Below are 10901 nucleotides of genomic sequence, written 5' to 3'. Positions count from 1 at the left end.
GCCGTAACACACTACCGCACCGCAACGTGACCTTGGCGCGGTGCGGTAGTGTGCTAGGGCTATTATATTGTATCCATTGGCCAGTCCAGAGGGCCTATTAGACTATGTATCCCTGATCCCTAGTTTCATCTATTTTCTTTTCGCTAAAGTGTACAAGAGAGAAACTACGCGAACCATTAAATGTCGCTAAGTCGCTATTTGGTCGCTATTTTGGTCGCTATTCTAGTATATATTTTTATTCTTGGCAACTCCACAATTTGACATATGTCAAATCGAAATATCATCCATTCTTTTTCTTTTGTGAATTTGACGTTGAAGCCGAAAATATGGTTGGTGTTTATTTTCCAATGTTTTATCCAATTTTATCAATGAAATCGTGTTAAGAATAATTTATTTTCATGGTGCATATCGTGTAAAAAATAGATATTGTGGTGCTGTAATGATTATTTTGTTTCTATAGTGAAGTTTATCATAACCTACGATTTATTCTACAGGCCACCTCCAAAAAGAAGACTAGGAAGTTGAGAGGACACGTGAGCCATGGCCATGGTCGTATTGGTGAGTATTTCCTCTCATTTAGAACAGTTAGAACTTATCACAAATTACTGTTTTTCTTTAAAAAGGTGTTTGTCTAAGATAACCTTAAAATACCGCTATTTTTGCTGGGTTCTGGTACCCCAACTATTATTCTTTAATGGTATGTTAACATTTCCACATTCTAGGCAAACACCGCAAGCACCCTGGAGGTCGCGGTAACGCCGGTGGTGAGCACCACCACAGAATCAACATGGACAAGTACCACCCTGGATACTTCGGCAAGGTAAATCATTTCTAATATATTTCGACCAAGATAAGTGTGCAGCGACTTTGATAGCATCAAGTATTATTTTATATCTCAAACTTCTATGAAATTATGATGGATAAATAACACTGGCACAGTCTGTGTTGTCCAAATCGTTACAGAGTTATCTTGGTTTAAGTCTATCAACCAATTTGTTATTAAAAGCTATAGATTTTCTCATAAAGAATCAACATTGTTTACTAACTAAATTTCTCTATCTGGTCTCTTATAAATTTAGACAACCCTTACTAATAGTGTCCGACCGAAACATGTTTTTTTGCCGAAACCGAAACCGAATGTTCGGCTTTGGCTCTAGTTTCGGCCGAAACCGAAACCGAAACTTTTGTAGACTTGTTAGAATCGTTGAAAAAATGTCATAAAACCGCTTTTACACACATATTATGGGGCTGTCAACACCCAATGTCCTTGAAATTTATGTTACTTAAGCAGTTTTTTAAGAAAATTACTAGAGTTAGACCAAGATAATTCTGCAACGATATTGATAACACACGCAATGCAAGTGTTATTTTAAACGTCAAAACTTCTATGAAATAAGATGTATAAATAACATTTGCACTAGTTGCACTGCGTATGCTATCAAAATCATTGCAGAATTTTCTTGGTGTAACTCTATTCATTCACCAGTCAAGCTAACATGTAGATACAGGGTCAACCAAAAACGCGAGCGCAGCGAGCGCGAAATTTTTTGTTAATAATATCGCAAGGCCCCGATCTTCACCTGGGCCTAAAAGTCCGAAGTGCCCCAGTGAGGTGAACTTTCATGCGAAGTCAAAGCCGTGCTTCAGGCTTCAAAATAAGTAGTTGAGCACAGACTCCAACCAATGTCCATTGTATTAAAAAGCGAGACCGCAGGCTGAGCATGGCGCAGCGAGGCCAAAGGCTAAGCTGAAGCAGAGGACATGTGGAACACAAACCAATGGTAAATTGAGGTAAAAAGTGAGGCTAAGGTTGAGCATTCGTATGAAAAACTGTACTGGGGGCACTTTTAAGGGTTTTTTCTTCGTTTTAATCAATAGTCAGCTGTTCAGCCTCGCAAAATATTAACTATTGAGAAAATCAACTTTGCAGCACTAGTTGAGCGTAACCTTTAGCCTCGCTTAAAATTTGTCATTAGAGGTAGATAGGAAAATGACTGAATAAGTGATTGAATAAGAGCGAAAAAGACATTGTTCGACTCGGGCCGAGCGGATACTCGGCCAACGGCTACGTGCGACAGTGCTATCTCATTCACTCCGATACAATTAGACAGTGTGCGCGTTATAGGTATTGACAGCCTCTTAAGACTGAGTCGACCGTCCAGTGGCGCCCTCACTAGTGGAATTGTGTTTTATAATAAACCAATTAAATTATGTACCTATACCACCTATACATGAATCAGTATATGTACCTAGATATTAATATTGTTGTCCTACTTATTCCCCAACTTTTGGTCTTTGTCCGAAGTACCATTTCGTAAGTTTCGGCCCGGCCGAAAGGTTCGGCCGTATTTTGGCCGAAACCGAAACTACGGCCGAAACATGATTTTTTGGCCGAAACTGGCCGAAACCGAAACCGAACCTTCGGTCGGACACTACTTACTAATTAAAAACAATAAAAATATTTTCTTTGCTGCAACAATAATCGCAAGGGGTCATCCATTAATTACATCACACGTTTAGGGGGAGGGAGGGGGTCAAGAAAATGTGACATGGGGGAGGGGGGAGACACAAACTTTGTGACGTCACTTTAACTTCATCAGTAACCGAAAATTTATTTAAATTATTTTATTTGCTGTACAAATAACAAGTTTTTAAAAACAATAATCGTTTTTATTCGTTTAATTTTCTGTCCTAAGCAGTTTTGGGTTATAAAATTACTAATATTTATATCGTCAAAAATATTTTGATAAAATATTAATAATACTTAGGTACTTACTTAATTCGATTTGGCGATTTCGTAGAAAAAATGTGAAGTCACACTAGGGGGGAGGGGTTTGCCAAATGTGACCAAGTGTGACAAGGAGGGGGGAGGGGTCAAAAAACCTAGAAATTCGTGTGACGTAATTAATGGATGACCCCCAAGTATACTTAAAGTTTGTTAATATAATTTTGTTAATTTAATTTGTAGGAACCGGTTAGGTGAAGGCCTCTTCCAAAGACATCCATTTTTCACAGTCTTGTGCTATTCTTTTCTAATTTGGACCAGCCGCTCTTTTCATTTCTTCCTCCCAGCGCATGTTTGGTTTGCCTTTTCGGCGCTTACCGTCTGGGCCTTTCCAGTTCGTGACTATGGCTGTCCATCTGTGGTCTTTAAAAAAAAAACAAATGTATATTATATTAATGAAATAATTTATTGTGAAGTTCTATCAGAAAACATTATGATTAGAGTCTGCTTGTCGAATATTATTTAATTTAGATTTTGAGAAACATGTTTCTTTGGTTTCTAATAACTGATAAAACATAACTATTTTTTTACTATAAAGTGGGTGGACAATTTTAAATGAATTACTAGTTTTATAGGAAATCAGATTGTATTTGTTTTTTTAGGGTTCCGTACCTCAAAGGAAAAAACGGAACCCTTATAGGATCACTCGTGCGTCTGTCTGTCTGTCCGTCTGTCACAGCCGATTTTCTCCGGAACTACTGGACCAATCAAGTTAAAATTTGGTACACATATGTAAGTTTGTGACCCAAATACGGACATGTAACGTAAACAAATGAATTTTAAACATGGGGGCCACTTTTGGGGGGTAAATGAAAAAATGAAAAAATTAAATTTTTCAAACTATATCATGTTACATATCAAATGAAAGAGCTTATTGTAAGGATCTCAAATATTTTTTTTTTATAATTTTCGAATAAACAGTTTAGAAGTTATTCAAGAAAATAGGCAAAAAATTACCATTCCCCCCCCAGTAGTTTTCTTAGAGTACAGTAGAATCCACTTATAATGACATCGAAGGGAAGTGACAAACACGTCATACTAAGCGGATGTCATATAAAACATAGTTGTACAACTTTTTATTTATGTTATATTTTCCGAATTTATCTCAAATTCCTTTGAATGAGTTTTATTAAACTTGTTACAAATATCAACCTGTCACTGAGGATCAAAACTAAAATACCTTACACGCCACGAACGCACCAAACGTCCTCGCAGGGAAAGACGTGGTCACGGCCACGAAAACCAGCGAATGTGTCAGTATAACCGGAAGTAATTTCATGGAAACAGGATTTTTAGGACATAGTAAGCGATTTTTCACTATAAGCGAAGTCATCTTATCCGAATTTGTTACAAAGAATTTTATATGAAAACCAAACTTCGCACAGTAATTACGTCATAGTAAGCGGTTGGTCAGTATAAGCGGAGTCATAATAAACGGATTCTACTGTAATTGGTGATAATTTTCTGATAAGATAATCATTTTAAATATTTAACGGTCTTACCTACTTACGAGTAATTGTAAGGTCAAATCAAAAATAATGTTTTAAAAAAAATGTTAATTGAGAGCTAGCTTAAAGTTTTTTGTACTCGTCGACTTTAATGGTTGAATTAATAAAGACTTTGTAACCAATAAGCAAAACAAGCACGTGCTTAGGGCACCACGTTCAGGGGGGGGGGGGGGGCACCAAAATGCCAGGTTGAAAAAGGTGAACAAATTTTAAAATTAGGGACAGCCACATCGTTTTTACCACACGATTTTTTTTAGCTGTCCAAAAGCTAATTTGCAAAAATAATGGCGCGTAATTCTTTGGAAAACAATCGGTAGCAGTAGAAGAGTCGTGATTACATGCATAGATTCGATTTCAACCCACTCTTTTGCGGTTCGGCGTTAGGTCTTATGCGAGGCCTTCTGCCTTGCGGCAAAGTTGATCTTCTGCCTTAATTACACTTGGACGTGGATCCAAATCCAAGCTTTCCTCTTTCGCAGCTGGGCCTACTGCCTTTCTCACACTTCGCCAATTCAATTCCAAGCTCTGCTTTCTTGCATATTTTATGCATGAAAACAACCTCGCTAAGATCCTTAAATATCGAGCCCTATGCGAAGCTAGGCTGATAGAAAACTGTCCCATCCCTTCTCTGTATGAAATCCTGGATTCGCGCCTGGTTGGGCCTAAAAGTAAAATTGCGTTTATATATCGAAAAATTTTCGCGCACGCTTCGCTCGCGTTTTCAATAACTTTATAAGGTATGATAAAGGTGACATTCGGGTGGCGACTGATTGGTGACATTGGTGGTGGTGGGTGGTGATTGATAAAATGATGTGACTGATTTCCATTCTCAGCTGTAATGCGGCAATGAACTTCTCTCAATTTCAATGTAATCTTGATGACCCTAGGGAGAGGGGGCACCTAGAAATGCTTAGGGCATCAAAATATCTTAATACGGCACTGATTGTTAAAAATTGTGTAATATACGGAACCCTTGGAACGCGAGTCCGACTCGCACTTGTTTGTATATTGGTGATACAAATGCCCACAATTTCACTACATACATAGCTTACTCAATCAAACCAATAATTAGCTATTGTATGTAATGTAATATTATTTTATTTGCTGTTTGCATCAATCATATGTACCATAATACTAACCTAAATTTATGATCATTTCCAGTTGGGCATGAGGAACTACCATCTTAGACGGAACAAGATCTTCTGCCCCGTCCTTAACTTGGACAAGCTGTGGACCCTGGTGTCAGAGCAGTCACGCCTCAAGTACGCCAATGCCACTGACGGCAAGGTGCCCGTCATCAACATAGTTAAGGCTGTAAGTACATCACTAGAATCTGACTAAAGGTTCCATCACGCAGACGCATTTTCCGGGCGTGCCGGGGCGTTTAAATGAAATGAATGAATCGCTCATTCAGTGTAAAAGTAAATTCATTAAAAGTAAATTCATTAAATGTAAATTCATTAAATGTAAAAGCGGCGCGCCTGGATCACGCGCCTGTGTGATGGAACCTTAAAACTCTGCTAAGCTAAAAAACTTATCTTAGTTATGGCAATTTCAATGACAAATCGTGGCCATGGCATAATTTATGTCAAATGTCTATGAAAATATTTATAATAACACTACCTGACACTTTGTACTGTTCAAGTCCGTGCAGTTAGCTTATACTAGATCAAGAATAGAGTCGGACCAAGAAGTCTGCAGCAGATTCCATAGCCCACGCAGTGCAAGTGTCATTTATACGTCATAATTTCATAATAGTTTGACGTTTAAAATAACACACTGCGTGGGCTATGAAATCCACTGCAGACTTTTCTTGGTCTGACTCTATTTGTGGGTATTGTATCCATACAGAGCAAATTCCTCAGTAAATATCTCTTACAAATGATGTGTGATCGTCGGATCTAATGTCACATTTACATCCAGCCGACGACGGGTAGAACGTAGGACGGGTGTGTAATGTAAACACAAGTAGTTCTCTTGGCATTGCCACTCGCGAGCGGTTATGTGCGGAAGTCAAAGTACAAATAGCAACACTCCTAACCTGTACAGTGGTGGACCTTATTTCACTTTGGTTATGTTCACCTAATGTTTCGAGTGATACCAAATAGTTTTAGTAATATTGGTTTATCTGCAAAATTTGCGTGCGCTGGCGCAGTGCTGCGTTTCATTGCTCGCACCCCGCTCACGCTCATTTTACGTTTAAACCAATACCAATACTAAATTTTGTTAAGATAACTCTGGATACAAGCAACCACATATCAAGTTTGGCACTAGCCCAATAAATATAGTACAGTTTTCTTTTGTAAAATGATCCTTCTGTATCTATAGTCTTATTTAGTGACGTGACTGATGTTTTCATATTTTTGTAACAGGGTTACTACAAGCTGCTTGGCAAAGGCAAGCTCCCCAAGCAGCCCGTGATCGTGAAGGCGAAGTTCTTCTCGAAAACGGCAGAAAAGAAGATCAAGGACGTCGGAGGCGTTTGCGTCTTATCTGCGTAATTTAAGTATACAATAAAATTCCATTTAAAATCCACATGTTTATTTTATTAATCACGTCCAAATATTTAGTGACCCATTAGATTAGAACAACTGACCTGACACTGGTGGCTAAAAAATAACTGCATTCCCGTTACCAGGGAGGTTTTGGGATTATACTGAGAAACATTTACTATGGGACTAGCCCCAATATCGCGAAAAAAAAAACCCTCCCATAGAAAATGGACCAGTCAAAATGTATGAAGCAGCCAACATTTTTTTCGCGATTTCGGGGTTGGTCTCATAGTAATCATTCCCTTGCAGGCAGGCATCAATCCCTTCTTGATGGCACTTGAAAATGATGATTTTGTGCAATCATTAAATCTTACCGAACTGACCGAGCGAAAGCGAAGGTCTCTGTTTTAGCTTGGGCAAAAATACTTTCGTATGTCTGGAACTCTGGATGTTGTTTTCCTCTACAGGTCGCAATTCTTTGGATTTTAATTTCAAAATGGCGGAGCCATACATTATTTAATTTTATCTGGCGTGCAAGAGAGCAAAATTCGCTATACAATCGGTAACCTGTGTCGGAAAAATCGGCTGGCCGCAAGCCCGAGCAAGATTTTTTGGCCATGAGCTTTGCTTTAAAGGCTTACATTGAAGACGTTCTTACTTGTCCTCACGCACCTCTTACTTCTACGACCCTTTTTAGGGTTCCGTACCCAAAGGGTAAAACGGGACCCCATTACTAAGACTTCGCTTTCCGTCCGTCCGTCTGTCTGTCACCAGGCTGTATCTCACGAACCGTGATAGCTAGACAGTTGAAATTTTCACAGATGATGTATTTCTGTTGCCGCTATAACAACAAATACTAAAAACAGAATAAAATAAAGATTTAAATGGGGCTCCCATACAACAAACGTGATTTATGACCAAAGTTAAGCAACGTCGGGAGTGGTCAGTACTTGGATGGGTGACCGTTTTTTTTTTTTGCATTATGGTACGGAACCCTTCGTGCGCGAGTCCGACTCGCACTTGCCCGGTTTTTTTATTCATGCAACACGTACAAAATGTGTCATGTACCTATACTCCACTACGACTGCAATGCTGATGCAGCCTGCGCGTTTTTGGTGCCATAAGCTAATTTTGCCATCTCTTGGATACCAGTGTGTTATGATGAATAAGCTAATTAATCCGGCACTGCATGGGCGGCGGTAATCGCTTACCATCATATATGATCCGTCTGCTCGTTTGCCTCCTATATCATAAAAAAATCATTTGTTAAGATGATTTTTCCAATTTCAGACTCCTCTAAAAAAAAATAGGGCGGCTCCTTCCCCCCGTTAAATATTTATTACGTAAGAATGGTTTTATAAAAAAAAAAAAACTTGATAAAAAGAAAATTACTTGTCAAATATGTGACGTCACACTATGTTCCTGTGATGTGATTTGTAGATTAGAGACCACTGCTGCTACTTTGCTCCACGTTCTATTTATCGTTATAAATAGGAAAGAAATAAAAGAAACGGTTTATAAATAATATCATATATTTAATTGCATAAGATAAGTTGCACAGATGCACATGATTAATAATAGTGTTGAGATTATTTCCTATAATAATGTAGTTCGATCGATACTTAGTCTAAGGCAGTATAATGATGAATTAGTAAATTCCTGGGACCCAACTCCAGGTGTCGTTAAGATATATCATGATTTTTTGAAATACAAAATTGCACTTCCATCTATGTATAAATCTAAAAAACACAGAGAATTAGGTTCCTGGATCAATAATACAGGTGTCTAGTAATAAAAAAGCTTACAAGCAAATATATCTGTTAGCTGCAATTTAACACTAACTTATAGGATTTTCTCAGTAGTTACTACACATACCATTCAGTAAACAAGCCAATAAGCAGCAGTTTACTGTAGGCAAGTGGTTGATAACTAAGAATAAATCAACTTAAACTTACTATTAGCCTTGTAGGAATTCTATATGTTTAAGGCAAACCATTATGCAAATATTCATAGATAGTTATAACAACTTCAAGTTATTACTATTCATAATTATATCAGGCTAATCCTGGTTACTCTAACAGAAGCGACAGGATGACATGTTTATCAATAGATCCCTTTTAATTTTTGTCTGTTGTTAGCCCTGCTTTAAACATGTCCAAGTTGTCACGCTCAGCAGTAAACCCAGCCATACACTAGGTGTAAATAGTAACAGTGTGAGTTGGTCGTATTTGTTCAACAGGTGTCTGGGCAGTAGACGGACCCTCTCCGGGACGGCCCTGTTTGGCCTTTTTCCTTGCAGCATCACTCTCAGCATAGTACATGCCCAGTCTTGTTTTAATTGCTGCAAGAGCTGCTCCATTAATCTCATAGTGGAAGATATTAGTGTATCTCCACTGCTTTACCAGAGGACCTCTCCTTCTCTCTTTCTTTACTTTCTTCTCTTTTGCTGGTTCCTCCCGCTCTTGACCTGGATTTTGATTGTAAGCAATAGCTGGATTTTGAGATGATGATGGTTCTGGTTTTGTCTGCAGAACAATGTAGGCAGTTGTTGGTGGGGCTGGGCGTGCTGCAGCAGAGGAGTGAAGTAGAATGCCCATGCTCTGAGCTCCATTTTGAGTCTGATAGAAGTTTGTCTGAGTGCCAGTAGAGGCCAGTGCTGCTGACTGATACTGGTTCTGGAAGTAGTTTTCTGCCAAATTGACAAGATGGCCACTGCCTGGATATGTAAGTGGGGCAAATGGTTCTTGAGTGACAGGTGGCTGTGGAGGTTGTGGGGGCATTTCACTTGGCAAAGCAATTTCAGAACCTCTTTTAGACTTAGGCATAGTGGCTGTTATGTTTTCTGGATCATATGTCTTAATGTAATCTTTCCACATCTTGGAGATATTGATCTCCAAACCAGCTATTTTATCCAGCCTTATGAAGTCCTTGAGACGGTGAGTGTGAACAATGGAGTAAATGTGATTTTTAATTTGCTCAATCACTGTATTTGGAAGCCGTACTTCTCCAGAGCGACGATGGCTGTTTTTCCCACGGTTGTCACTGGGAAACATAACTCCATCATCCATTTTCTTGCACAGTACCCGAACTTTTCGCTCAGTAATGGCATGAATGTTTTTAAAAGCTGTCTGGCAGACCTGGGTTTCGCGTCCCTTGACGCGAATAAAATATTCAAATGTGCAAGTACGCCTGCTGCTAGCCTTGACTCTCTTGCGCTTAACATCCACTTGCCGCATAAGACCAAACAAGTAAGCATTTTGCTCGTCATGTGTTTTCATGGAATAAAAACCGTGGAATGTTCTCAATCTGATGTCTTCAGGCACTTTCTGGAAACATTTACGGCGGCAATTGCAGTCGGGGCCAGGCTGCTTTGGAGGAACTATCTTGCCATTTGCATTTATGTACTCGAGGCCCGCTATACGGAGACGTTTTTGTTTTTGTTTGTGCCATTCTGAAATCGAAATATTGCATTGAAATCAATCGGTAGAGAGATAGCAAGTTTCAATAAGGGAGCGAACCGGAATCATAAACAAATATACAATATATATTGTATATCTCGGCGCACAGTTGTACATGGATGGCGTCTTTTGTAATTCTTTTGTTCACGTTATCCAGATCAGTTACACAACGAAAAATAATGATTCATCGGTATATCTCAAACATTAGATGCAAAAACTTTATGAGAAACTATTCTAAGTCTTGGTCTTACGTGTCAAGAAAGTATTAAGAGGCAAAATTGGACCATTTCGCGAAGGAAAAATCAAAGAAAGTAATATTTAAGTGAATCTCGATACACTTAATAAGATAGCACATTTACTGAATGTGTTATCTTTGTACTTACCTTCTGGGTTCCGAGATCGTCGTTTTACAACTTTTCCGTTTTTAGTAAGCTTTATTTTGCGGTCATTACTTGAGACATCCGCCATTTTAATATCGAAGCAAGCTACATACGCATAACCAAATCATCGTAACAGCCACAGCACTGTGAAACAAAACTTACAAAACATTATTTAGACGAATAACTTATCGCTTTTAATAAATTTTCATACAAATATGTCTAAATAGATACGAATAATTAACCTATGATACTAAATATATGCTATATAGTGGTAGGTA

At 38.6% G+C, this 10901-nt stretch overlaps 2 protein-coding genes across 4 annotated transcripts; one reads left to right on the top strand and one right to left on the bottom strand.

Moving 5' to 3' along the window:
- Window positions 1–256: 256 nt before the first annotated feature.
- LOC134666651 (large ribosomal subunit protein uL15) lies at window positions 257–6824 on the top strand. 2 transcript variants are annotated; one of them, XM_063523875.1, is made up of 5 exons: window positions 257–329; window positions 495–558; window positions 723–820; window positions 5455–5607; window positions 6666–6824. In XM_063523875.1, the coding sequence occupies exons 1-5, from the start codon at window positions 327–329 to the stop codon at window positions 6792–6794; spliced, it is 447 nt and encodes a 148-aa protein (XP_063379945.1). In that variant the 5' UTR covers window positions 257–326; the 3' UTR covers window positions 6795–6824. The 2 variants fall into 2 exon arrangements, with proteins under 2 accessions (XP_063379945.1, XP_063379947.1); XM_063523877.1 differs by lacking the exon at window positions 257–329 and adding an exon at window positions 378–401.
- A 1475-nt stretch (window positions 6825–8299) lies between these two features.
- LOC134666640 (uncharacterized) lies at window positions 8300–10838 on the bottom strand. 2 transcript variants are annotated; one of them, XM_063523858.1, is made up of 2 exons: window positions 10627–10838; window positions 8300–10236 (listed from the first exon to the last, which is right to left on the bottom strand). In XM_063523858.1, the coding sequence occupies exons 1-2, from the start codon at window positions 10709–10711 to the stop codon at window positions 8978–8980; spliced, it is 1344 nt and encodes a 447-aa protein (XP_063379928.1). In that variant the 5' UTR covers window positions 10712–10838; the 3' UTR covers window positions 8300–8977. The 2 variants fall into 2 exon arrangements, with proteins under 2 accessions (XP_063379928.1, XP_063379929.1); XM_063523859.1 differs by having other exon boundaries at window positions 10495–10629.
- Between the last annotated feature and the right edge of the window lie 63 nt (window positions 10839–10901).

The sequence above is a fragment of the Cydia fagiglandana genome, chromosome 8 (genome assembly GCF_963556715.1).
Source record: "Cydia fagiglandana chromosome 8, ilCydFagi1.1, whole genome shotgun sequence".
NCBI classification, from domain to species: Eukaryota; Metazoa; Arthropoda; class Insecta; order Lepidoptera; family Tortricidae; genus Cydia; species Cydia fagiglandana.
Note: the sequence above shows the minus strand (reverse complement) of the source record. Positions and strands in the feature narration are given on the sequence as shown.

Excerpts from the sequence above, each read along its gene's own strand:
- LOC134666640 (XM_063523858.1), bottom strand. The coding sequence starts at position 10,711 with ATGGCGGATGTCTCAAGTAATGACCGCAAAATAAAGCTTACTAAAAAC. Across the intron at positions 10,237-10,626 it reads ACGATCTCGGAACCCAGAAG|AATGGCACAAACAAAAACAA; the intron begins GTAAGTACAAAG and ends TTTCGATTTCAG.
- LOC134666651 (XM_063523875.1), top strand. Across the intron at positions 821-5,454 it reads ACCCTGGATACTTCGGCAAG|TTGGGCATGAGGAACTACCA; the intron begins GTAAATCATTTC and ends GATCATTTCCAG. Across the intron at positions 5,608-6,665 it reads TCATCAACATAGTTAAGGCT|GGTTACTACAAGCTGCTTGG; the intron begins GTAAGTACATCA and ends TTTTTGTAACAG.